Raw genomic sequence first — 27835 nt, forward strand, 5'->3', positions numbered from 1 at the left:
AGCTGGGCATGGACGGTGAGGATCTGAAGAATCTGGGCCATGCGCTCCTCCTCCTCCTTGCTGTGGTGGGGCATCTCGGTCAGCACCATCTTCAGAAACGGGAAGACTAAGGAGAAGGCTGGCGCAGACAGGGGCGCGGCGTCTGTGAGAGCAAGAAGCAGATGGATCCTGCAGGTCGGGCAGGATCCCGAGCACGGCTGCCTCAGTGTCCATCCTCAGGGCAAGTGGGTGGGGGGAAGGCTGGAGGCCCTGACACCATGAAGCATGTGGCATGACAAGAGGGATGACAGACAGTAGCCCAGTTCTAAAGCCAATCCTGCTCCTACCCCAGACACTGCCTAGTTCCACAATGTGAGAGTTAAGACAGACAAGTAGCTTCCAATGGCAAGAACTAAACCCTCAATGGGGCTCACAGTGACTCAGAACACCAGGGACCAGACTCAAAAATGGTCCATCCCCCCTTTTTCAGATGAGGAAATCAAGGCCAGGGAGGGAAGAGACTCACTGGAGGCTACAGCCTCAGGAAGCCCCAGGGGACGGGGTGCCGTAATTCTTGCAATCCCTGCACGGTTCATACCACCTCGTGCCCTTTGTCCGTCCTGTCCCTTACCTGGTTCTCCCTTGCCTGTCCTGCTGGTGATGGTGTGACTGTGCAGCAGGGTCACTGCCCTCTTCACGGCCACCGACAGCTCTTCTTGGCACCATGACTTATCCAGGGCACATTCTGGCTTCAGCAGGCGCAGAGTCACGTGGCTCACCAAAGTTCCTGTGTCCAAGAGAAGGGACCCAGCAGGGGATGACCCTTGCAAAGACACAGAATCTGGCCCAGGTGCAAACCAGGGACCCAGGGCAAAGATGCCATGTCCCTCTGACTTAATAGTAATCAATTCTGCTCTGCCTAAGTATTCTCAACCTAATTTCTCATTTCATCTCCATGACAGCGCCAAAGGGTAGGCAGGCCGGCAAGGAGATACCCTTCTGACACTAAGGAATTAAAAGCGCGCTGAGAGGAGGCATGAGCCACCCAAGGGTTATTCAGTTGGGAGTTATTCAGCTCTATCCATGTGGTCCTCCCACCTTCCATGCAACAGTACAGCCAGCCAGGTAATACTTCCGGCAGGTTCTATGTGTACCGCCTGACTTCAGCCTCACCCTGAAGGGAACATACCCCTCAGGCTCAAGGTATGTTCACCCTCAAGGTCGTTAAACAACCCATAAAGCGAGGCCTCCACAATTCCCAGCCACCCAACCTGGTCTTTGTTTCTCCACAGCCAACAGAAAGCTAAAGGCCACAGAGACCTCTGGTCATCCACACGTGGCCGCTCAGGAGCTCTGGGCTACACAGACAGGCCATGTGGCACCAAACCATCCCACTGCCACTGAATTTAAAACTGCTACAGGGCTTCCCTGGTGGCACAGTGGTTAAGAATCCTCCTGCCAATGCAGGGGACAGGGGTTCAAGCCCTGGTCCAGGGAGATCCCACATGCCGCGGAGCAACTAAGCCCGTGCGCCACTACTGAAGCCTGCGTATCTAGAGCCCTTGCTGTGCAACAAGAGAAGACACCGCAATGAGAAGCCCGCGCACCGCAAAGAAGAGTAGCCCCCATTTGCCACAACTAGAGAAAGCCCGCGCACAACAACGAAGACCCAACGCAGCCAAAAATAAATAAATAAATAAGATAAATTTATTAAAAAAAAAAACAAACACTGCTACAGAAAGATCACCGACTAGCATCTAAAACTTGGCCCTCAGAATGAAGACTCAGCAGACATAAAACGGGAGAGAGGACGCGGCACTGTGTGCTCCCAAGGATACGCTGCTTGAGATGCCCGAGGCTGCATCCATAGGAAAACAAGTCAGTAGCCTAGGTCACTACGTGCCTCCCCACGAGCACTCGGGGGCATCTCTGTCCCCCCCCATCCTGCCCCGGGGTCATGCCCACAGCCAGCCAACGAGGACTAACCCAAAGCCTTGAGCCTAGGGGTCATGACACAGGCAGCTAAGGACAGGAAAGGGTTCTTGATCCTGGGAGCAGCAAGGGGAGATTTCAACAAGGGCAGGAAAGAGTCGACCAGGACAGGGATGTACTGGGTCAGGCCGGACGGGTTCTTGGCCAGGATGGTGTCCAGCAGTCCTAGCGCCGCCTCCAGCTCATTGTCCAGCTGCAAGCAGAGTCACCCCAGAAGGCCAGTCAGCGGGGCCCTGCCCCAGGACAGCGAGGAGCAGGCGGCCCAGCACTCTCGTGGTGCAGGCGTGTGGTGGCAGCAACTGCTTACCTCCTGCAGCCGCCTCCGGATCTGCGCCTCCTTGTCCAGCTGGGCCTGCAGCATCTCCTTCTGTTTGCTGGTCAGCTGCACCTCCTCTTTTATGCCTTTCTTCTTCTTTATCTCCTGAAGGGAACAAGCAAAGCAAATCCACCTCCAGGGAAGGGAACTCCCTCCCTCCCACCAAGCAGGGCACACTCAGCTCCCCAGTCAGCACCAGGACAGCTCTACATCTGTGATCTGGCCCCCCAACCTGCCATGTGGCCTCCCCTACTCCCACAAGTCCACAGCCACCTGGTTTCTACAGAACAGAGAGAGCAGTAGAGAGGCGATTTCTTGCTGGATTCTCTACTAACAAACACAAGAAGGGTCTTTATACGTTAGAGAAATGAAAAGTCCCTCCAGGTGCTGAAAAGGGTATTCTGGTAGCCATGCAGCTTCAGCCTCCCCTCCTGCCAGCCCGCCCTACAGACACTCTCTTCCAGTATAAGCTAAAGCCTTGCAAAGACCGAGAGCACTCATTCATTTGATAAGTCTTTACTTAGCACCTACATGGTGCCAGGCACTGTTCTAGATGCTGGGGAGACCGTGAGAACAAGACCAAGTCTCTATCCTCACAGAGCTGACGATCTAGTGGGTGCAGGTAGACCACGAACAGGGAAACAGATACATAAACAAGGTGACTTCAGATCATGACAAATGTTATGAAAGGAATAAATATGATGCATAGCAAATGAGAAGAGGCGCGGAGTCTACTCCGGATAGGGTGGGCAGAGGGGTCACCTCTCCGCGAAGGGGATGTGTGGGCAGAGATGTGGAAGACAAGAAGAACCCAGCCTTGCAAAGACTGAGGGAGGAAAAAAAACAAAAAACAAAAAACCGAGGGAGGAGCAAACAGAGGCTCTGAGACAGGACAGAGCCCTGTGTGCTTTGCTCCTGTCAGAACCAGTTCTGTCACTGCCGAATACGGCGATGAACCAGGATGCCCCAGCAGCTACACTGCCAGGCCCTGTGCCTACTATCAAGAGGACAGATAGGTCCCGGCATTCCAGGAGCTGGGGGGACAGGCATGGAATCAAGCAACACCACTTAGCAGAGGAAATACATGAACTACTGCCAGCAGAGAGAAAAATTTGTTTTCCTTGAGTTGGGGGTAGAGAAAGCTACCCGAGAAAGGGCAGATAAAGAGTGTGGCAGGAGGACCCAGGATCAGTGGGGAGGTCAGAGGAGTGTGCCATGGGTCAGGATGACCCAAGGGACCAGCCTGAGGCCACCCCGTGTGTGAGGCCTCCATGTACCCACCTCCTTCAGCTCCAGCTCGATGATCTGCTCCTTGAAGGAGTAAGCTTTGTTCTCTCGCTTCATGTTGGCCTTTTTTATGCTGTCCTGCTGGGCACTGAAACACCAGAGCAGGTGATCAGCCAGGTTCAAAACAGCCACCAGGCCCTTCAGCCTCCCGCCAGCCATAAAACCCCAGCTAGCTTTTAAGTCATAGGCACCAGGAAAGTGCTGGATACTCTACATGCTCTTGTATCCCGGGCCTAAGTACTGTGCCTAGAACACAGCAAGCACTCCTCCAATGAACAGATAGATTGTTTCATTTACTCCTCACAAGACCCTACAAAGGACACATAGTCTCCATCTGACAGGCACTTCTCTGGTGGTCCAGTGGTTAAGAATCCACCTTCCAATGCAGGGGACGCAAATTCAATCCCTGGTTGGGGAACTAAGATCTCACATGCTACGGAGCAACTGAGCCTGTGCACCACAACTACTGAGCCCGTGTGTTCTAGAGCCCACATGCCACAACTAGAGAGAAGCCCGTGCGCAGCAACCAAGAGGCTGCGTGCCGCAGGGAAAGATCCCGCATGCTGCCACGAAAGATCCCGCGTGCTGCAACTAAGACCCAAAGGAGTCAAATAAATTAATTAATTGAAAAAAAAAAAAAAGGAAAGAAAAAAAAGAAAACTAAGGCTTGGGGCTATTGAGCCCATGAGTGGGGGCTCACCTCTGGATGATGGATTTGTCGTACAGCTCCCCGGCAGGGGTCTGCATAATAGCAAACTCCTCCCGTGTCACCTGGCACAGCGCTGGGTTCTGCACAGAAGCGGTGATGGTGCTGATGAGCTGAGGGAGGACCCGGTCTGGGGACAGGATGGAGAGGGAGCCCATGGCATTCATGGAAGACTGCCAGACAAACACAGACACGGTCAGTGTGCGCCACGTCTGGCACTTGGAGAGGGGTCCTGCCAGGCCTAAATGCCCCAGGCAATTGGCTCCCCTTCTTCTTGCCACTGCCTGCTCTTTCTGAGCACTGCCTACTGGAATGGACAACTATAGTGTGTGCCTGCCTTCTCAGCGAGCTGTACCTACCTGGTACTAGCACCCTGATTTGGGGGGCACATTCCTCTCCCAATCTCAATTTCCGTGGTTCAGGTGGAGCTGACCCCACCCGCTCCAGAGGTGGGCACGTGACCCAGACCAGAAGGATGGGCCTCAGGATAAGCACAAGACCCAAGTCAGGTCAACCAGGGCAGTAAGACCCCATGCCAGCTGAAATGACTGGAAAACGCAAGCTTTTCCCACTGGAGCTGATGGGGGACAAGAAGTAAGCCTGGAATAGCTATCCTGCTACTAAAAAGGGGAGACTGAGAATAGAGCCCATACTGTGGAAAGCAGAGATGGGACACAGATGGATGAGACAGAGAGATGGACAGAGAGCAAGAGACACACCACCTACAAGGTGCCAAAGATACCTGAGTCCCTGTCCAGTCACTTCCTGGTCTTACCAGTTAGATGAGGGAACAAGCAAGTTCCCTCTTGTGCTCAAACTAGTTTGCATTTTCTGCCACATGAAACCCAAGGGTTCAACCCACTTTTCATCACATCTTCCCTGTTTCTCTGAATCTTCCCTGTCTGGACTCTGACCTGAGACCAGAACCAGCTCACACGCCAATTACCTGGTTCAGGGGGCTCTGTGTGGTGATCCTGGGAATGATCTGATCCAGGTGCCTGGTAATGAAGGCTTCCGGATCGATCTTCATCCTGGCAAGAAGTGCTGGCCACAGGCCAGATTGCACAGCCACTGAAGGGAAGGGGAGCTCTTTGAGGCCTTTGCCCGGCCTGCTCCTACAACATAGTCCCCGCCCCTCCAATACCCACCCCAGGCACGCACCTAAGGATGGGTGGTGGGAGATGATCAGCATCTCCTGGGCCAGCTGTTCCGTGTTGGTGACATCACCTTCCAGCCCTGGCACCCCAGAGATGATGCACAGAGCCTCCTGCAGGACCCGCGGAGGCACGTAGACCTTGCCCGCCTCAGTCACCTCCCCAGCATCGGTCACCAGAGCCTCTAAGGGCAGCACCTGTGGGGAGACAACACATGAGCCCCACTGCTCAGAGCCCCGTGCAGGCCTGGCACTCAGGAGATGAAGATGCCAGGGAGGCAGCTGCCTCTCATTCATGTTGTTCTCTGGGCTCCCTGCTGGTGTGGATACTGACACCCAGTGCCCTGCACTGGGACCCACAGGCTATGAGATGGGCCTGGAAGGAAGCACCTAAAACAGCCCACAAGCGGAAAGAAGGCAACAGACACTGGTCCAGGGGACCTACCCTGAGACTGCAAGTCTGTCACTGGCCCACATCCCTCAAGCAGGCTTAGGGAAGGAGGGAAGCAGTGAAACAGGGCACAAAGAACACTGAAATTAGGAGACGGGTCTTGCGGGTCAACTCCCAGTTCTGCCACCCACTGGCTAAGGGACCCTGAGCAAGTCATTTCAGCTACCGGAACCCTGGACAATTCATATAAAATAAGCATAGTAAGCCTGTCAGCCTTTTAAAGGCATTGTGAAAAACTGAAAGGGACAATGGGTAGAAAACACTTTAAAAATTATAAAGTGCTTTAAAAATGAAGTGTTTTTCCATTACTCAAGAATAAAAAGGTTGAGCTACGTGTCATAAAACATGGGAAGAAAGAAAAGCATCTGAAAAGAAAAAGGAATTATATGAAACAAGGTGTTACCCAAACTCCAGGGCAGGGCAGAAGATTCTGGCATCACATAGAGTCTGAGTGAGTGAGAACAGCCCAGGAGCAGTCTAGTTAAAATCCCACAGCATAAGCAGCGTCAGCTCAGGGGGTCTGTGAGCCCCAGTTCTGCAGCCCAGATGCCCTGACCTTGTGAGAACTGAGGACAGTCTTCAGCTCCTCCAGGAGTCCATAGGCCAGCTTGAAGCCCCCGAGAGCAGACAGCAGCTTCCGAACCGTCTGCTGGGCCTGCTTGCGCACGTGCCAGGTGCGGCTCAGGAGCACCGCCACCAGAGCCCGGTGGTACTGCCTACAGCAGAGGGACAGGGAGTCCTAGGGGAAGGCCAGGCATGGGGCTCTCCACAGCCAGCCTCCCACCCCTCACACACCACCACGTCTCAGGCTCCTGTCAGGGTTTGTGTCATTTGGCCCAAGGGGAAAAGTAAATGAGCCCCACATACTGAACTTTGTTGCCTGTGAGTCTGTGCGGATGGTCAAGGAAGAGTCTCTCTGTCAGATGCAGCACGGTACAGAGGGCTGGCAGAGGGACAGAAACAGCACAAGTGTTTTTAAAACAGAGAACACATCCAGAAAGAACTAGGAAGAGCTGGAAAATGAACACCAAAATGTAAAGGTAAAATTATAGTTCACTAGAATTTTTTTTTTTAAGTTTTTATTTTATATTGGAGTATAGCTGATTAACAATGTGTTAGTTTCAGGTGTACAGCAAAGTGATTCAGTTATACATATACATGTATCTACTGAATTTTCTTTTTTTAACATCTTTATTGGAGTATAATTGCTTTACAATCGTGTGTTAGTTTCTGCTTTATAACAAAGTGAATCAGCTGTACACATACATATATCCCTGTATCTCCTCCCTCTTGCGTCTCCTCCCAGCCTCCCTATCCCACCGCTCTAGGTGGTCACAAAGCACCAAGCTGATCTCCCTGTGCTATGCGGCTGCCTCCCACTAGCTATCTATTTTACATTTGGTAGTGTATATTAAGTCCATGCCACTCTCTCACTTCGTCCCAGCTTACCCTTCCCCCTCCCCATATCCTCAAGTCCATTCTCTACATCTGCGCCTTTATTCTTGTCCTGCCCCTAGGCTCTTCAGAACCATTTTTTTTGGCACACGTGTATTTTGGAACAAGCAAAAGTATATTCAATATCCTGTGAGAAACTATAACAGAATATGAAAAAGAACGTATATATATGTATAACTGAATCACTTTGCTGTACAGTAGAAATTAACACATTGTAAATCCAACTATACTTCAATAAAATAATTTTTTTTTTTTTTTTTTTCGGTATGAGGTCCTCTCACTGTTGTGGCCTCTCCCATTGCGGAGCGCAGGCTCCGGACGCACAGGCTCAATGGCCATGGCTCACGGGCCCAGCCGCTCCGCGGCATGTGGGACCTTCCCGGACCGGGGCACGAACCCATGTCCCCTGCATCGGCAGGCGGATTCTCAACCACTGCGCCACCAGGGAAGCCCAGTTTTTTAAAAATTACTATGCAGTTCTAAAAAAGAATGAGAGCACTCATTATATACTGATGTGAAATTACTTCCAAATCTAGATAGCACAATGCATACAGTAGGCATATTTTTTTTCTTTTTTTTTTTTTTTTTTTGCGGTACGCGGGCCTCTCACTTCTGGGGCCTCTCCCATCGCGGAGCACAGGCTCCGGACGCGCAGGCTCAGCGGCCATGGCTCACGGGCCCAGCCGCTCCGCAGCATGTGGGATCCTCCCGGACCGAGGCACGACCCTGCGTCCCCTGCATCGGCAGGCAGACTCTCAACCACTGCGCCACCAGGGAAGCCCCAGTAGGCATATTAACACTTGTGTAAAAAAGGCAGAGAACCGATACATAAGGTTATTTATTGGTATAAATATAAAATATCAAAGATACACAAGAAGCTGATAAAATTGGTTCTCCATGGCCAGGGACACTGGGTGGCTAGAGATCAAAGCAAGGGTATAACTTTCAGTGTAGACTCTCTTGGGTCTTTTTTTTTTTTTGTATTATGTGAATATATCTCCTATTCAAAAATTAGCTAAACATTTTTTAAACATCAGGAAGTGACTAACAGTTGTAGCTCATTAAGAGAATGTTGTGATTTGTCAGTCAAAAGGCTTTTCCAATCACCAATTAGTGGCAGATACTTCTAAGGCAACCTAGAATTTTAAACATACGTTTAAAGATCAACTGTTCCTTCTCTGCCAAGATAGAAACCAGCAGTTCTTCTATCTCCTGGTGCGGGGGGAGCCAGCCACACTTCACCAGAGTTTCTCAGTTGCCTCTCAGTGCACGAAAACCTCTACGACAGCACCAATTACCCAGTCAGCTCTAATTACACCTAATATCACAGCTCCACAACTATTAGTGCTGTCTCCACAAATCTCCCACTTCCCTCCCATTTCCCTAGCCTTCCACATCCCACAGGAGTACATTCATTCCCACAAAAGCTGAGCTGTTGGCCAGATCACTCTGCTCCAGGTTTCTGCTGAGCTGTCTGTTCAAAACAACAGGCAGTCAGGGAAGGATCCTCTCTGAAGACCCACCAGAGAGACTCAGCCCCAAACTCGACTTCAGCTAAGGGGCCAGTGACTCACCATCCTCTGAAGCCATGAGCAGGAATTTGTCAGAAGTGAAAACCTGCTTCTTCTCATCCAAAATTAGCTGCCAGAAACTGCTCAGTTTGGCCTCTGCAAGAAACAAAAGGTCACTCTACCACACAGCTCCCCACATGCCAGGGCTAGTCCCCGCCATGTTGAAGCTGCGGGGGCTGGCTTTGCTGACAGACTCTCCGCTGTTGCAGCAGGCAGGAGTTCTCCCTCAGCGGGGGCGGGTCACTCCCAGGCTCACTGTCCTCCAGTTCCGAGAACTAACCGGTTCTTCTGGTGGCATTGCCTATATGAAAAGCTTTGGTGGTTCTCTGCTGCCCACAGGAGCCCAGATGAGCTGCTTCCCACCTGGAATTCCCACCTGTTCCAGGTGCCAGGCTGAACTACTTGAGGTCCACATGTGGTGCTTTCTCCGCCCTTCCCTCGTTTGAACTCACACTGGGCCAGCTAGTGAAAACCCTTCTAGCCCTCAGGGCCCTAGTTTGAATGCTCCCTCCTTCATGAAGCTTTTCCTGACAACCAACCCCTAAACTAAAAGAAATCCCTCCTTCAAAACTGCTCTTATGCCACATTTTGCCTTAAACAACAGATAACTTTTGCACATCCTCTCTCCCAGTAGAGTAAAGCAGCTTAAAATTTGCTGAAACAGGGTCATGTTCTGCCTCCCCGCCACAGAAGTAGCCCAGTGCCTTGGCATATAGTCAAATGGCACACAATAATATATATGAAAAGAGCTGAACTCCATTTCTAATTATAGGAGTAAGTTCAGCTATGTCCCCATGCAGAGTGTAGACTAAACAAGCACAGAATACCATGTAGCCACAAAAAAAGGAAAGCTCTTTTTGTTGTATTGATTTTGGAATCTTTTCCAAGATGTGTTCAGTACGCAATATGGTATGTATAGTATGTTACCCAGCATGTTTTGGCAATTACACATTGACCATCTCTAGACACGAAACTGGTTAATACTATCCAAGGAGGGAAATTTAGCAGCTGGAAGACAGGATGGCTAAGGGGAAGCTTTTAATGTTATACCCTATAAATGTATAACCAATTAAAAACAAAGTCCCACTTATCATCTGCAGGGATGAGCCTCAGCGTTGCACTGCGCAGCAGGAGTGCAGCCAGGGGACTCTGTCACTCTCCTCCTTTGCCCTGTTGCTCCAATGCTCTGGGACAGGGGCTTGTAGATAAAATCCATCCCTGCAGGTGACAAGTGGCCCTACGGCTGCCCAGTGTGGTAAGTGGCCAAGCTAATCCTGTAAAATCCTAAATATCAGGGCACTCCTCCCAAGGACTCTGAAAGAGGCCCTTGTCTGCTAGCAGCCTGGATATCTCTGGACTCTTACCAGCCTGTGAGTCAGCCATCGAAAGCTTTGAGAGCAGCAAGGCAGCAGCGACCCCTTCGGTGACTACGGGAACCTGAGTGCTTTGGAAGGCTGCCTTCTCCACTGTCTGGATGAGCAAGGGCAACAAGTCCAGGGCCTGCAACAGTGTGTCACCTGTGGAGATAGGACCAGCACCTTACAGAACACCTCAATCGCAAGAAGGCAAGATTACTTGAGAAAGGAGTTATCCACCCATGTCTGAATGGCTAACTCCCTTCAGTTACCTTTCAAATATCTCAAATAAGTGGAATTAGAATCTAGGGCTTCAATCAAACTCTACAACCATAAAGCTAGAGATAGAAGGGTCCTTACTAATGCAATAGTCCAGGCATTCACTTGATGGATAAGGAAACAGACCGAGAGGTGAAGTGAGTTGCCCAAGGCCACACAGCTGGTTGAGGGAGAGCCAGGGCAAACCTCAAGTTGACTAATTTCTCTCTGGGGCTCTTCTCCCACACCAGACAACCTCCAGACCCAAATCCCAAAACCAGAACCAATCTGCTGACCTATTAACTAAACTCTGTTCAAAAAAATAAAGTAGAAACCTACTAAAACTATAGCTAAACCCATGTACGTATGTGTGTATGTATGTATGTATATATTTATTTAGGCTGCACTGGGTCTTCGTTGCGGTGCACAGGCTTAGTTGCAGTATGTGGGATCTTAGTTCCTCGACCAGGGATCGAATCCAGGCCCCCTGCATTGGGAGCATGGCGTCTTAACCGCTGAACCACCAGGGAAGTCCCAACCCATGTTTTCTTAATTACTAAATTGGTATGTAGAGTATTTCACAGTGAAACAAGTATTTCATTTGGATGATGCCATGGATTTGAATCCAAGAAATGTGTATTTTAAAGGTTTATTTTATGTTTGTTTTTAAAGTATCAAGCAGAACTAGTTCAAGCTAAAGAGACTAGGTTAAACCAAGACTTGGCTATTTAGAACTCAATCTAAAATCAAGTTCGATCAGTGCAGCAAAACTGCAAACTGATACACAAGTACAGACACTGTACAGAAGGGGGTCACCTCTCTAGGGGCAGCTCTGGAGTCTCCTACACATTTTTTTAAACCCAGTCATCATAAGTTTAAACTTTAAGTGAAATACGAGCCCATCTCAGAGGTGGACATCAATATAAGAGATTTTTACCTTGGGGATCAAGCTCCTACAGATTTGAAGTTTCCCCTCGCTGTGATTGGGAAGGAAGTAGATGCTCATGCCCAAATGACAGGTTTGTTAGCACTGAAGCGAGGGCAGTGGTTGTTTCTAATAGGTCCAGTGTAAAGATTATATAATTTACACCTTATAAATCAGTCTTATCAGAATCATTTCTCCATGATTTCAGAAAACGGAGTGACAGGTTCTGGTTGTGGGTCCTCTCTGAATAAAGCTTTGCATTCTGAAGGTCTGATAAGGAGGAGAAACCAGAATCTGTTGTGAAGACTAGGCTCTGATTCTAGGCTTTATGGATGACTAAGCTAGATGCTCCCGGTGGCTCAGGAGGAAATGATGCAAAAAAAGCTGGACCGAAAGGGAAAGCCTGGAACAGTGATGATGCCCTGAAGATCACCTCGATCACCTCTGTGAAGGAAGCATCTCACCTCGGAAGCAGACCAACATGCACTGCAGATAGGCATGCCTCACTGCAGAGGTGGAGGTTTTAAGGCTGAAGGCTTTCTTGAACCATTCAGTGAGCTTCTTGGGCACTTCTGTGGTGAACCGGTTACACCAGAGAGCCAGGACAGAGGTGGCGTGCACCAGGGTGCCTTCATGAACTAGGGCAAGAAGCAGAAGTCCAGTCAGCCCTATGTCTTAGACCCACGTCACATCACTGCCAGTTGCATGCGAAAGCAAGTAGGAGTAAAGGGAGAGGAAGCAAGGCCTTCAGAAGGGGTTCATGGCAGGCTCCAACTGTGAAAATCGGAGGTCAAGGATGGGTCCAGGCTGCACCCTCACCATGGTGCACAATTACCTTCTTGCTGGAGGAAGGGGATGAACAGCTCAGCCACGGTCCCACTCAGGACTTGACTGGAAGGCCCGGCCACCACGTGATGACTGACACTCCCGATCCCTGGAAGGCAGGGGATTCCCTGCTCAGCCCCTCATCAGCACAAAACTGCCAGCACACCAGTCTTCCTGTCGCTGCCCACCTCCCCAGCAGCCATGCCTCTCCTCTGGCCATGACTGACCCCCCCCACTCAATCCCCCATCAGACGTCCTGCCTTTTACGGAAGCCACACTGGAATGTCCAAAACTGTCAGAGGTGTCAAGATCCAACGGACTCACCTTACCTAACAGTTACGTTACACCTCATCTACTACTACACTTCCTACTACCCGTGGAGAAATTCTGTACCTGAGAGGACGCTCATCTTCTGGGCTACAATAGTTAGTTTTCCTTCCGAGCCTGAGAGGAAAGAGAGCAAAGATTCAAAATTCACATCTGCCACATTTCCCAAGGGGGTGAATAAGGTAGTCATGTGTGTGACATCAAGATACAGTTTCTGATTCCAGAAGCAGCCTTTCTATTGTGTAGCTGGGCTTAACATCACATTTACTGGTTTTTTTTTTTCTCTAACTAAAGAAATAAATAATATGTTCTTGCAGAAAATGTGACAAACAGAAAAAATATTAAAGCAACATCTAAAAATGACCCATGTTCCCACTACCTAAAATATTATTAACATTTTGGTGTATTTCCCTCCATTTTTTCCCCCTATGCACACGATAATGCCTATGCTTAAAACTGAGATCACCCCCATCCACACTGATATGCACATGCTTCTGTTCATTCTTGACACAAGCAAACTCAGAGGACCAAGCCCCCATCAGGTCCCGGTGCCCAAGGAATGCCAGAGGCCACACCTTGGCCATCCGCATGCCCAGGAAGGACTTGCCCACCTCCAAGGATAGCAAACAGGTGCCTGGCCAGGGCTTCCATCGCCGAGGAGTCACTGCACTGGCGGACCAGGTTCTGCAGCGCCAGCACGGCTTCATCCATCAGGCGGGGGCTGTTGGACTTCAGCTGACCTGGACACGGAGAGCCGCAGCTCAGAAGCTGCTGAGAGCTGGGTAGCCAGGCTCTCTTCTTTGTCTTCCCTGCTTCCAACTCTTCAATCCTGGCTCGTGTTCTCATTATAAAGGATCTCAGGAAAGAAACTACGCAACTGTAGTTTATTTCTAAACTGAGCTGTCTCCTACCCCATTTTGTACAATACGGACAAGTACAACCAAAACCCAAGGTGCCATTCCAGGGGCTGGAGAGGGGTTGGGACACTCACCAGCCAGTCCTTTCACGATGTCCAGGGCATAATGGCTGAGATCGAGAGTCACTGATGCCAACAGACTGGAGATAGCTGAGGGGGACAGAAAGCACGCACCATGTTGGCCTCCAGGGGAAATTCCTGTTTCTGCCTGACTCCCCAGCCAATGCTCAGGCCTGCTGTGTAGACACATAGGACATGACCACTCTTCATCTCTGTATTGTCACATGGTGGTCACACCTTTGTCCCACAGCTCTGCCATAAAGCTGTATACTGCCCCATCCCAATCAGCAAAAAACTGCCCCTCCAACATTCCACCCACACCTCTTACCAAGATAAAAAGAGACAGAGACTCAACTCTCATATCCTATGGTTTCAAGTGCCACCTCCACACCAAGGTCAAACTGTCTAGAGCAGAGGTTCTTAACCTGGTTTCCGGAAGGTTCTTAGACCTCTAAAAATGTATGCAGTATTTTAAGTGGGTATACTTTTGTGCATTCTTCCAGCAAGAGGGCCCATTACTTTCAACATACTCTCAAAAGGGTCCCTGATCTCTCTCCCAAGGGCCCAGTGAGGTAAACAGTGAATACATCTCCCCCCGCCCCAAGCACTTCCTGCTGCCAAGTAGTGGGGACCCGGCTTACCAGGCAATTTCACCTCCCTCCCACCATCCTGTTTGGCAGGAACCTACTTTCAAGAACATTCTCTGGACTCCTCAGTAAGGACTTCTGTATGGTGGGCAATATCAGATCCTTAAACTCTGAGTGGGACATGTATCGGAGCAGAGGGGCACAGTTATCCTACAAAGAGAAAGGAGTCAGGCACCCAGCCTTCATGGGAACAGACCAAGAATAAAGACAGTTCTGAATCACAGAATTTAAAATGGGATTTAGCTTGCCCAGGTGAGTAAGGGCCAGCTCACACTCACCAACAGATACTTCTGAGGCTTTACTTTGCTCATCAAGATGTTCTTCATATAAAAATCCAGCAGGGCACTCTAGGGAATACAGAGACCTGGTTAGACCCTGACGTTCTGAGATCCCTCTTGTGGGAGTGCTTCTAAAAAATACCAATCGGTGCCCCAAATGTCACGGTGTCAAGCATGAAGATACCAGTGATCACGCCATTCCCCATCTAAAAGCATTCCACAGCTTTCCATGGCTCCTGGGAGCAAGTCCAAGTCCTTGGCATGGCTCGCAGGCCTACCTGCTACCCTCTTTCACCCAGACACCCACGTGCCCCTCCAACCGCACTTGCCTCCTCTACGTTCCTGCCCACACGCTTTCTCTGCCCAAAATGCCCTTCCTCCCCTCTTGACCTTATTAATGCCTATTCACCCTTTAAGTTCCTTCATTAGAGATGTGTTCCCTGACCCACAGCCTAAGACAAGTCCCAACCACAGAGTATCACAGCCTCTTGCGCTTTTCCTTTGCAGCGTGTCTCACAGAGATAACGAGATGACGATCTGTCTAACGGCAGCCTCCTCAGATTCAGTCCCGCCCGGAAGGGATCACAGCTCCCTCACACACTGCTGCATCCCCAACACCTGGCCCAGAGCTTGGCACAAGGCAGATGCTCAGTGGCAGGTGAATAAATGACTGCATGAACAGGTAAATCATCATCCCGTTAACTATGGCAGGATCCATCCCAAGCCACAACTGGAGAGGAAACTTTCCAACTCCTCAAAGTTCACATATCACCATGAAAAGCCAGGGTCTCAGGTGAGAAAACCAACAAACTTCAGATAAGGCCAGCAGCTGGAGCCACCAGGGCAAAACAAGCTCCCCCTCCTTCCCTCCAGAGAGTCCACTTGCCCTGTGCCGATTGACCACGTCCATATCCTTGTGGCTCGTGCAGAACTGCACCAGCAGCCCCAGCATGGCTGCATAGTTCTGGTTGGGTTCTAGGCTGAGAATGGCTGACAAGTATTGTTCCACCAGCCCCGGGTTCTGAAGAGGAACGGGTAAAGCAGGTGTATCAGACGGCAGTGGAGGTGGTACGGAAGAAGAAATGCCCGCCACCCTGCTGCCTCCCGTCACCTCTTTCCACAGCTTGGTGAGCTTCTTCACAGCACCATCCACAGCATGCTTGTGGGAGCCGCCCAGCACCTCCAGCAGGAGCAGGCACTGCACCTCTACCTGCAGGGACAGGGAGGCTCAGGTCTGGACGTAAAATGGGAGCAGAGGTCCCATGGCCCTCATAGCCTGCCCAAGACCTTCGTCAGGCCCGCCAGAACCTGAGGTCATCTCCGCCAGGCCTCTTCCACTCAATTCCAGCCAGATCCTCTTCCCTCCATCCCCTGCACCCCCCCCACTTAACCCTGTCCTGGAATTACATCTGTTCACTCAAGCACTTCGTTAATAAGTATTTGTTGAGCACCTACTATGAGTCAGACAATGAAAACACCTGGAGAGTAAGACAGACACGGTCCTTGCTTTCATGCACCTCATAGTCCAGAGGGAGAAAAAGATATTAAACAAATAAACACACAAATGAATACATAATTCCAGCAAGGTTAAGTGCCATGTGGGAAAAGGATAAGCATTCTGTTTCATATATTTTTTCATCTGCCTTGACTATTCCTTCATTAATTCTACAAGCAATGAACGCTGATGAAGTGGCAGGCACTATGCTAGGCACTGTGGATACAGAAGTGAACACTGATATGCTGATCCTGCCTGCGGGGGGGCCCACTATCCAACCCAGAGTGAAGCACCTAATAGGTGCTCAATTAAAAAGCCTCACAGAGACTGTATGTGCCACAAACACCCAAGGTCACTGGTGAGCAGTGTGGACTGCCACCCTGAGAAAAAAGGCATGCTTAAGAAGTCCGCCAAATTCCATTTGCATGTGTACAAAACGGCAGATGTACAAAGTTATTCAGGGCAACATTTTTTTATACTAATAGACAGTAACAACATAAATGGTCATAAACAGGGAACTAGTTATATATATACTGTGGTATATCCACTCAAAGGATTAGTAAACAGTCATAAAGAATGAGAAACTCTATATAATACTCTGGAACAAATCTAAATCCAGTTAAAGAAAAAAACACAAGGCGAAAGAAAAAAGTTTGTATGTATGCTACCACTTGTATAAAAAGGTCTATTTAGTCATATACACAAAGAATAATACCTCTACTACATAAGAAACTAGTAATAGAGGGGGACTGAGATGGCTAGGGAAGGAGTGGGAAGGAAACTGGTATATCATTCTACACCTGTTGAATACTGAACCACTTTTTAAAAAATTATTATTAAAATAGCTTTTTAAGCTTGCTGATATCACATTCAGAACTATATTGCTGTTCTTTCTTCCTGGAACGTTCTAACCCTTAATCTGGGCATAGTTTTTTCTTTCATATCCTTCAGGTCCCTGCTCAAATGGTACCTCCTCCAAAGGCCTTCCTCCCACCATCACTGTCCACCCACTCTCTCTATCCTCCTGCCTGCTTTTCTGCAGGCAGAAAAGCACCTGTCATTTATATGTGGACCTTTTGTGTCCACCCTCTCCCCACGACTGAAAGCTATGAGAAAGTAAGGTCCTCTCACCTGTCCCGTCTCAGCCTCAGCTCCTTGAACAGCACCTGACACGCAGGGGGCCCTCAACAAATACCTAAGGGACTGAATGAACTACTCCTATGTGTACAGTGAACATCAGGAATGAGCAAAGGAAAAACCCAGATTCAAGACACAGTAAAAACCACCACGGTTTCAAGCTCCTGATGCATCCTGTCCCATAAACACAACACTCCGGGGTTGACCCCTCCCGCTCACTAACCCACACTGACTTACCTTGGATAACGGTTATAAGAATTCATTGGAGACATGCTAGTGAGGGGGCCCATGATAAACCATCTTCCAAGAAGGCCTTTTGCTAACAATGGAACCCACACTCTGAAGGTGGTTTTCCAGCATATCCACTACCTGTGACGTTTCAGTGTTCTTATCCTTCCATCAACTGCTGATGGCCAATCTATGGTCATCCCCAGAAGTATGCTGGATAAGCTCCCAGGGATGAGGCCTCAATAAGTCTTACGAGCTGGCTGTGTCAGGCAGAGGTGCTCACTCCTCATTTACCTGCACAGCCCTCTGTAAGTTTCTACAGCCCTTTCACACCTCTTCTGAGCCCATCTTCATGGCAACTCTTTGAGGCAGATGGGTGGGTGGTACTTTTCCCCATTTTTGCAGCAATGGGAAATGGGCTCCGAAATTAGGTATCTGGCCAAATCTCATGGCCAAGAGTCAAATCCATACCAAGATCCTCAGACTCCTTTTTTGTTAAACCGTAAGACCATCCCTCTTGCCCTCCACTAAGCACATCTAGACATTCAAAAGAATCTCCCAACCTGGCCTATTGGGCCATCTCTGGTTAGCAGACATGCTGAAAGGCAAGATAGGGAATGTGGAAGGAGCAGGCATAGAACGGGAGGAGAGAATTGGTATTTTCTGGGCTACTTGTTTTCTGCCTGTCTTCCCCATTCTGGCCTGTCACGTCTTCCACACATGCCATGAAGGCAGGGACCACGTTTCTCTTGCTCATCACTGTGTTCCCAGGGCCTAGCACCATGCCTGACCCAGGAAAGCTCAAAGATATTTGATGAACAGACGAATGTTATTATGCTGCACTCATGCCCATCCACCAAAGTCACACACCTCAGGGTAACTCAAAGTGCCTGGTCACCCAGCACTAAGAGCACTGGCCAGAGAAGGTGCTTAAACATGTCCCAACTCTGTGCAGAGAGCTGACTGGCACGACTGCAAAGACCCGGGGAACCTACCAGTTTGTTCCAGATGTCTCCTTGCCGCTTGGCTCTCGAGGGAAAGACAATGCGCACCAGTAGGCAGGTCCAGGACAGGGCCAGCAAGGCAGCCGAGCCACTGCTCTTACTGAAAGGGGAGGGGAGGGGAGGGGAGGGATGAGGTCAGAGCAGCAGCCTCCATCTTGAGGACGAATGCTCACCGCAAGGCCCTGCCTGCTATGCAAGACCCTCCACTGACCTAACTGGAACTGGAAACTTGCTCCCCACAAATCATCTGTGACAACTCAGGACAAGGAGTGCCAAACTCCCACCTCTTAGCACTCACAACTATAAATCAAAAGGATGGTTTCCTCCATTCAGTGCCTAGTGGGCATTTGGTTTCTCCTTAAAATGGCCTTACTTCCACTGGTTTCCCAACCCTGTTCCTCAGGAAAGTGGTTTCTCCGCTGGGCCTGACATCTTGGCTTCTCCGTCCATTCAGAAGGCAGACTGCCGGTGCCCCTCAGAGTTGCAAAGGGGAAAGGGGCAGGCATGTTCACGCCTGCTCATCTGCACCGGGTTCTCACAAGTAGGACTCCACCAACCCCAAGGGGGCCACCACCTTTACCTCTTACCTGGGGACACCTGCTTTGGAGCCAATGCCTGAAGACTGCAGAGAGTGCAGAAGGTTCTTAGCAGTGGCTTCTGGCTGGGCCTCAGCCAACTGCTGGATTGCTGCCTGCAGAGCCCTGCGTGAGGCTGCATCTCTAGGAGGAGGAAAGAAGGGGAAGGTGAACATGTGGACTCGGGGCAGGGGTCGGGGGCTTAGGCCAAGCCGGGTCTTTCTCAGGAAAATTAGATTGCACTGTATTCCAGTGGGTCATAGATGATGGGATTAGGAAGTAATTGGATAAATCTACCTCATCTTAGAGTTCTGGAAGCATCTAATAAGGGTAAATGAGCCTTAAGGCTGTAAGCACAACATCTACATTTAGGGAACACTTACTATAGGCCTCAAACTAGGCCAAGTGCTTTTACACACATGACCAGTGCCAGCGTAGAGACTGAGCACTCAACGTGGCAAGCAACATTCCAAGAACTTGACTCTTACTGACAACCACCTATGAGGTAGGTAAAAGAATCATCCCTGTTCTGCAGATGAGGAAACTGAGGCACAGAGAGGTTCAGTAACTTGCCCAGGACCCAGGCAGTCTGGCTCCAAAGCCTGGGCTCTAACCACTACCCTATACCACATTTCTGCACAAACTGCTCTGGACACTGGGCCTTTGATCGGGACTTGCCTGTATCGATGCAGAGTCAAGCAGAATAATTTGCAGAGGCCTTTCACTGCTCCCTCCGGCAGATCTAAAACCAAAGATTACGCAGAGGTTAATAAAATAAAATCTACTCAATAAAATCTACTTCCTGGGCATCTGCTCGAGCCAGGCATTCTGCTGACATGATCTCTGCCCACTGGACACTCCCCAGGCGTTTGAGATAGAATTCCCAACAGGAAAAAGTAATGACAAAATAGGACTCTAAAGAAACAGCTAGTACGGGAAGGCTCTCGGACAGACATCTGTTAAATGAATGAAACTAAGGCAAGATAAGTGGCCTCGAAATTTAACATGCTGTCGAGTGGAGGTGCTAGAGTACAGGAAATGTTCTGCTTCTTGATCCGGGTGCTGGTCACATGGCTGTATTTAGTTTGTGATAATTCAGCGACCTGTTCACTTATGATATGTGTACTTTTCTTTATGTACGTTCTAATAACTGGTTTTAAAACATAGGACAAAACTTAAGTACTATGAGGGATCAGAAAAGAGAAGAACACCTATAACAAAGAGGTTTCTGAAGATTTTAAGGACATGGAAGCTTGGCCTAACAGATGAGTAGGCTGTGGACAAATGGAAAGAGGGGCCTGCATGCAAAGTGGTATTAACAACATGAGCAGAAGTGCACGGGATAAGAAGGCACAATGCCTGTGCAGGGCGCATGAGGAGGAGGAGGAATAACAACACCCAACACTTAACCAGTGCTCATGAGGCACCAGGCCCTGCTCTAAGCATTTTATATACATTAACTCAATTCCTGTAAGGTGGGTACTGCAGTTGAGCTCATTTTTAAGATGAAGAAACCAAGGCATGGAAAACCAAGCACGCCAGCTGAGTGAAAGAGAAACTGGTGAAACAATAGCGCTCAATAATGGAGAGCCAACCTGTGACAGGTTCTGCATGCCAGACTGAAGCCCACAGACAAAAAAGGGAGGGTCTGACGGGGAAATGTACGCTGAGTGTCAGACTGACCAGCGTGGGAGGCACCGAGAGCAGGAGGCCCACAAAGGGCTTGCACAGGGCCTCACACTTCAGGCAACCGAACGATGGGGGCATGGGGAATGAAGGAGGGGCGGGCACCCAGCTCCCCCAGGGCCCTGAGCCTGGTCTTGGTCCATCTGATTTGAGGCTACCTCAGTAACGGAGGAAAAGAGTGACTGGAGCCGGGAACAGGTTGTGGCTAAGAGAACAGCAGTAATAACGGCTAACAGACCCTGGGCGTTGACCATAGCCAGGCACCAAGTCAAGCACCGTCCCCATGTGTTCTCATTCACTCCTCACTCCAAGGAGACAGGCTCACAGGTTAAGTAACCTGAACCGGGTCCCACAGCCTGTAAGTGGCAGAGCCATGGCCAGAACGCAGAGCCCTTCACCTCTGACTCTGCACTAGACGCCTGTGACTGGAAAGATCAGGCACAGCAGACACCGCCTCAGAGTCTCAGGCTTCAAGTACAGGGAGGCAGGACTGAGGGGAGCATCAGAGGCCTCAGGGCCAGATTGGGCTGAGCCAGGCCGACCATCCGCATCGACAGCTCTGAGGAAGACTTCAACTCCTCGCCCTGACAGAAAACACCTTGCACCACCTCTGATGAACTCACCTGGTGACCTGCTTGCTACCCTAACAAAAGGAGAGACCAGAAGAGCTATCACTATGCAATGACTCCTCCTTAGACTCAAAATTAGGAGATTGAGAATTAACTATTTCATATGGGAGGTTAACTTCCCCCAATCAACTTGTATATCAAAGACTACTAAACATTTTACAAACGTAATTCACCCTGAATTGTAGAATTTCAGGGTGACTGAAGAGTAAAATCACCCTGAAAAGGCCCTGAGTAGTTCATAAACTTCACCCACACATGTCGAACTCCTTACTCCACAAAATGGGGAAAACTGTAGTATTCAGCAGTTACTTAGCAGGAAGTCAGCCATTATGGTTCAGGGAGTCCAGCTAGCATCTGACACATGGCAGCCTTTTCTAACTAGAACTCCGTTCAGAAGTGACCAGAAAGACTTTTGAAGGTGCCATAACACTCATATGCTAAAGTTTTGATCCACAGGAGACTCTCTCAGAAGCTCACAAACAGCAATTTACTTAATTTACACACTACTTTAACAAGCTTGGGTATGTAACCAGGCAACAGTAGATCAGAAGCAGCGAATGAGAATGTGGGTGAGAGGGTGGTAGGAAGTAGGCTTTTTCCTAACAAGAAGTGAAAGCTGACAAAAAGGGAGACCCAATTCTATACCGCCATGGTTCTCAAACTGCAGCAAACACAGGAATCACCTGTGGGCTTGTTAAAACACAGACGCTGGGTTCCACCTGCAGGGTTTTGGTGAATCTGAGTCTCTGGGGTGGAGCTGAGAATTTGTATCTCAAACAAGTTTTGAGGTGATGCTGATACTGCTGGTCTAGGGACCACATTCTGAGAACCAATACTGTATAGTAAAAACACACCAAAAGGAAACTCAAAAACTAATGAGCATTCATTGGTTGAAGGCACACTAGTCTCATACATGCCCCATAATTTGCAGCAAGAGCCCTCGGGTTATAGTACAGAATCAGGATAACTACATGTGCTCAGCATTTCCCAAAATGTGCTGCCCAGACCCTGAACAGATTTTTGGCAAAAAAGAGGTTCAAGGAAACACTGAATTAAAATGTGACATCTGGGCTTCCCTGGTGGCGCAGTGGTTAAGAATCCGCCTGCCAATGCAGGGGACAAGGGTTCGAGCCCTGGTCCGGGAAGATCCCACATGCCGCGGAGCAACTACTGAGCCTGCGCTCTAAAGCCTGCGAGCCACAACTACTGAAGCCTGTGCGCCTAGAGCCCGTGCTCCGCGACAAAAGAAGCCACTGCAATGAGAAGCCCACGCACCGCAACGAAGAGTAGCCCCCACTAGCCGCAACGATGACCCAACACAGCCAAAAATAAATAAAAGAAATTAAAAAATAAAAGAAATAAAATGTGACATCTCACAAACTTACATGATCTTGGAATCCTTTACTAGCCAATCACTTGATACCATCTTGCTTGCTTTCACGGAACACTGACTGGGAAAAATCGTGCCCCCGTTCATAAAGAAAATGTTTTTCCATCCAATAAATCACTTAAGAAAGATTGTTGGTATCTTTTAGAACTATTTCCAATCAAAATGGTTAAAACTGGTAAAACGTTTGGCGCCTAGAAGGATAAACTCTCCACCAACCCAACTGTTTCAGTGCAGATTATAACAAGCAAATACAGACAGTGAAGACAGAAGTTGCTGTGAGGGGAAAAGAAGGCCATGGTTCTAAACAGAGAACCCAATTTAGTTTGAAATGAAATCAATGAAATGAAAACAAATACCTTTTCCAGCAACACATTTCCCCAGCTCACTGAGGATTTCTCTCCGTTCCTTCACACTGGCTGTTGTCACCTTCCCTGCAAAACGCTTTAGTGTCTCAGAAACCTGTGAAGACCAAGCCCACAGAGAAAAATTTCACCAGTCAAACTACAAAACATTGCCGGGTGGGGCGGGGCGGGGGGGAGACAGAGAGAGCAAGCGAGCTGTGGGAGATGCAGAACTCAGTGAAGCTCTCTCTAACCCAGGGTTTCTCAACCTCTACGCTCCTGACTTTGGGGGCTGCCTTTATACATCGTAGGATTTTGAGCAGCGTTTCTGGCCTCTACCCAATGGACACCAGTAGCAGCACCCCATCCTCCCATCATAGCTGCAGCGACCCCAACTGTTTCCAGACATTGTCAAACATCTCCTGGGGGACAAAATCACCCCCAGTTGAGTGAGATGTACTGCTTTTAACCCAACCAGTCAGCCACTCAGTATACCTCATTTAAACTTGGACAAAGGGCTTCCCTGGTGGCGCAGTGGTTGAGAATCCGCCTGCCGATGCAGGGGACACGGGTTCGTGCCCCGGTCCGGGAAGATCCCACGTGCCACGGAGCGGCTGGGCCCGTGAGCCATGGCCACTGAGCCTGTGTGTCCAGAGCCTGTGCTCCGCAACGGGAGAGGCCACAACAGTGAGAGGCCCGCGTACCACCAAAAAAAAATAAGACTTAAACTTGGACAAAAAGAGGCAAGGTCAAAGGCAAAGAACTCAGGACAGAAAATATCCCTTCCAAACTATGCAAAATCTAGGGAGGGCCTACTAAATGCTGGGTATATTCCCTTTATATGATCTCTTGTAAACCTCCCATAAGAAGGGAGTATCCTGGCAAGTCATAAACACAGTTGGCTAGCAGGTAAAAGGTCAAGAAATTGAATCCCAGCTCTGCATCCTACCAGCTGTGGAAACTCAGTCAAATTATATCATTTTCTTGACCCTCAGATTCCCCATCTATATAATGCAGGTAACAGCACCTACCTCATGACTGTTAAACAGAGACTAAATGAGATAGTGTATGTAGAGCATTTACCTCTCATCCCGAGCACAAAATCAGCGACTACTACCAGCAAGCCTTCCAGACAGGCACCATATCCCCATTTCACAGGTGATGAAGAAACCAACTCCCAGAGAGGAGCCACTGCTCAGACTGGACTTGCGGGCCATGGCACCTGCATTTCTGAAACTAAACCTGAAACCAAGAGGTCTAAAAACTGATGCTAACAAGTCCTTAGCTTTCAACCACCCTCCATGTTACCACAACTGCATCCCCTGCACAGGGACATAAGCATAACACCTAGAAAGAGGGGCGGTTTGCAAATATTCCTGAAAATCTGCTCCTGAACAATATTCTACAGGCTACAAAGCAGGCAGGTTGTGGATACATGAGCAGTTGAGCAGGGCATAATAAGACCCAAGTGGGTAACACCCGCCCTCTTTTTCTTTTGAGGGTATTTCACGCACAGGCCTTATTAGTAGAATAAGACTCAAGGGTGCATAGAGAGATAAAATAATACTGAGTTCTTCTTACAGATAAATCCCTGCTATAATTCTATTAGCAATGAATAAAATCATGTCCAAAACTGTCTTCTACACAAATTATTTGTTTTAATATTGTCTCTTCTTTTTATAGTCATTCATGTATATAATTAAAGAGTCAAAAAGTTCTGGGAGGTTTGCTCTAAAAACCAGTCACGTGCCCTCACACACAAGGACAATCTCTTTCACCAATACTGGCTGATTATTTCAGTAGTTATCACCATATCTCTAAATAATTTGCTTGTGCTGCTACTTCTGCCTTTCTACCAAAGACCTCTCTCCCTCTTCAACCCCACCAGAGACCCTCCCCATATCCCTGACACAATTCCTTTGTTTCATAATATGGGTTAGCCCAGTAATTCAGTGTTTACATTATATGCAAATGGTATTCAATTTCCATTTAATAAACTGTTTACTCCGCACAGCTTTTTAAAAATTAACCCTGGAGTTAAAATACGGCTCCCAATGCCCATTCCCTCCTCACCTCAGTTTGCCTTGTTTTATCTGTTCCAATTAATAATTCAATCCCAAACTTTCTGCCACTTGTCTAAATCTCAGTACATTTAGGCAGACCAGGTATTCTACCAAATTCCATCTTCCTGAAGAAGCCTCTCCCAGTGCTTTCCGAACTGCCCCAATTTGGTGGGTGATCTCCTACAGCTGGGACTCAGTTTATCACCCTGAAAATGTACTCTTTCTTGTGTTTGGGTAAAGTACATCCTCCAACTCATGAAGCCCTTGCAAGTTTGAAAATGTCTTGGCCTCCTACCTGAAGTTCGTCTGGGTACAGAATTCTAGGTTGAAGTTTTCCTAGGATACTGAAGACCTTTCTTCACTGAGTTCTAGCTTTCAGTACTGTTGGGGAAACCCAATGCCATTCTGGTTCTTGATCCTTTGTCTCAGACCTGATTTTCCCCCCGGAAGTTTCTAAGATCTTCTTTTTGTGTCCAAATTTCTAAAATTTCACATTAATGTGCTTTGTTGTGAGTCTGTTGTCATCCATTGTGCTGAGCATTTTTGATCTGAAAACACCTGCTTCAGTTCGCAGAAAGGATGTTGAATTATTTTGTTGATGATTTCCGTGGATATTGGACCTCCCACACTTTTGTGTGGTCCTGTTTTACACAAAACAAGTTTTCTCCAGAGAGAAAACTTCCAGGCTTTTGCCAAGATGGAGAAAGAAAGCTGGGGCTCTGACTGCATCTGAAAAGGGCTTTCAACAAATCCTCCTAACTCAGCCCCTCCCCACTCACCCTCACTTCCAGAGGTTAGCTGATACCACCAATTCCCAGCTGTCAGAGATTCTGCAACGTAAATCAGGTTGGTTCTCAGCTTTCCTAACTTGGCTTAGGATTCATTTCCCTTAGGTCTGCTGAATCCTTTACCACTTATCACTTTCTAGCTTCCAAAAGTTTGCTGCTATTGTCTGCTCCCCATTCTCCCAATTCTCATTTTTTTTTTTCCAACTCTCTACTAGTTTTAGTGAGGCTGGAGGAGATAGCAAAAATAGATACATATATATAATCCACCCTCTACCTAAAATTCTCACATAGCTGTTTTTCCATGCTAGTATTAAATTCCTGGCTATAGTTTCTCCCCCAAAGATGAAAGAGCGTTTCAGGTTCAAGGCTCTTCTTTTTCTTAATCAGAAAATTAATGTTACCCACTTGGGATCCTGTCAGAATAAAACTGAGGAAGATCCTTCAGAGAAGTCATTTGCTGGTGAGATCAGATGAAAAGAGCTTAAATGTTCACAGGTTTCTCTCTAGAGGAGCACCGTCCAGTAGAACTTTCTGTGTTGATGGAAATGTTCTTTTGCACTGTACAATGCAGTAGTCACCAGCCACGTATGGCTACCGGTGCACTGAAATGTGGCTAGTGCAACCGAAGAACTGAATTTTTAATTTCATTTAATTTTAACTAACTTAAGTAGCCGCTTGGCTATTAATTAACTGGCTACCATACTGAACAACACAGCACTGGATTTTTTTTTTGCATTTGAGTTTTAATGTTACACAGTCAGTGTGTATTCTCCCAACCCTTTTCAAAATACCCAAGAGACTACGCTTTTCTTTCCAGGATTCACTATAACAAACTTGGAACAAATTACCAGCTCCTGGGACTTCCCTGGTGGTCCAGTGGATAAGACTGCGCTCCCAATGCAGGGGGCCCGGGTTCGTTCCCTGGTCGGGAACTAGGTCCCCACATGGGAGCCGCAACTAAGAAGTCCGCATGCCGAAACTAAAACCCGGCGCCGCCTAAATAAATAAATATTTTTTTAAAAAAAATTACCAGCCCCTGTCTTGCACAGGAAACTCGCAATTCGCATCTTTTGAATGCTCAGGTCAAGGAGTCACTCTCTGGCCTCAGGGCCTCCCTATCAAATCAATCTCCTCACCCCGATACCCAAGTGAGCCATGCTGTCCTTTAGAGACCCATTTCCTTTTCCCATAATATTGTCTTTTCACCCTAAAACACGGCTAAAAAGAGGATGGGGTGGAGGAAAAAGGTCTTCCCCAGCTCTTCCCTTAACTATGAGGTACTTCACAGGTGATAACACTCAGGGTGACAAGACTCTTCCTGAATTGTGAGTTCTTTTATCTAACGCTGGATCTAATAACAACCATCAACATATATGGAGTCGTACTTTATTTCACTGACTCCTCACAACAACCCTACACGACAGGTACTAGTTTAGCCCCATTTTATGGATGAAAAGACTGAGAATTGACAGGGTTAAGAAACTTGCCCTGCATCTCAGAGAAGCTGAAACTGACCAAGACTCCAACTCAGATCTATATGAATCCAAAGAATATGCTATAAATCCCTTCACATAGTAGGTGCTTGAGAAATATTTGCTGAATACAAAGTTTAAGAGGGAGTTGGCGTTGGCCGGGGCTCACTGCTGGAGGGCTTCCGAGAAATGGAGCAGACGCCTTGAAAGGGGAACTTCGGCAACTCCGGAATCGGGGAGGGCCCGACGGGTTCCAGCCGCCGAGGCCGGAGTCCCTGATTCCTCGAGCCCGCGGCCGGTCCGCGCCACCCGGGCCGGGGGCCGGGACGAAGCCGGGTCCGGGAGGGACCGGCCCAAAGCGGCCCCTGGACCGCGCCCCCCGCAGCCGCCGTCCCCCGGCCCCCTACGCCAGCGGCACTAGCGGTCCGGCCCGACCGCCGCCGTCCGCGCCCAGTCGCCGGCCACGTTGGCCTCGCAGCCGCCCGCCTCACCTGCGTGTCCGCCGCCATCCTGCCGGCGCTGACTC

At 48.8% G+C, this 27835-nt stretch overlaps 1 protein-coding gene across 2 annotated transcripts; it reads right to left on the reverse strand.

The window, feature by feature from the left end:
* GCN1 (GCN1 activator of EIF2AK4) lies at positions 1–27835 on the reverse strand. Of its 2 annotated transcripts, XM_055080490.1 has the most exons (26): positions 27801–27835; positions 23002–23104; positions 19619–19682; positions 18953–19084; positions 18353–18465; positions 15613–15707; positions 15388–15522; positions 14502–14570; positions 14265–14373; positions 13592–13666; positions 13212–13340; positions 12667–12717; positions 12284–12382; positions 11913–12086; positions 10275–10427; positions 8914–9006; positions 6752–6827; positions 6441–6600; positions 5442–5631; positions 5227–5351; positions 4275–4453; positions 3569–3662; positions 2279–2392; positions 1966–2164; positions 611–766; positions 1–168 (listed from the first exon to the last, which is right to left on the reverse strand). In XM_055080490.1, the coding sequence occupies exons 1-26, from the start codon at positions 27816–27818 to the stop codon at positions 107–109; spliced, it is 2967 nt and encodes a 988-aa protein (XP_054936465.1). In that variant the 5' UTR covers positions 27819–27835; the 3' UTR covers positions 1–106. The 2 variants fall into 2 exon arrangements, with proteins under 2 accessions (XP_054936465.1, XP_054936466.1); XM_055080491.1 differs by lacking the exons at positions 1–168; positions 611–766 and adding an exon at positions 1695–1837.

The sequence above is a fragment of the Physeter macrocephalus genome, chromosome 19 (genome assembly GCF_002837175.3).
Source record: "Physeter macrocephalus isolate SW-GA chromosome 19, ASM283717v5, whole genome shotgun sequence".
NCBI lineage: Eukaryota > Metazoa > Chordata > Mammalia > Artiodactyla > Physeteridae > Physeter > Physeter macrocephalus.

Coding starts and splice junctions, on each gene's coding strand:
- GCN1 (XM_055080490.1), bottom strand. Junction 14,374..14,501: donor AGCCTCAGAAGTATCTGTTG/GTGAGTGTGAGC, acceptor TTCTCTTTGTAG/GATAACTGTGCCCCTCTGCT. Junction 9,007..10,274: donor GATGGCTGACTCACAGGCTG/GTAAGAGTCCAG, acceptor TGTTTCTTGCAG/AGGCCAAACTGAGCAGTTTC.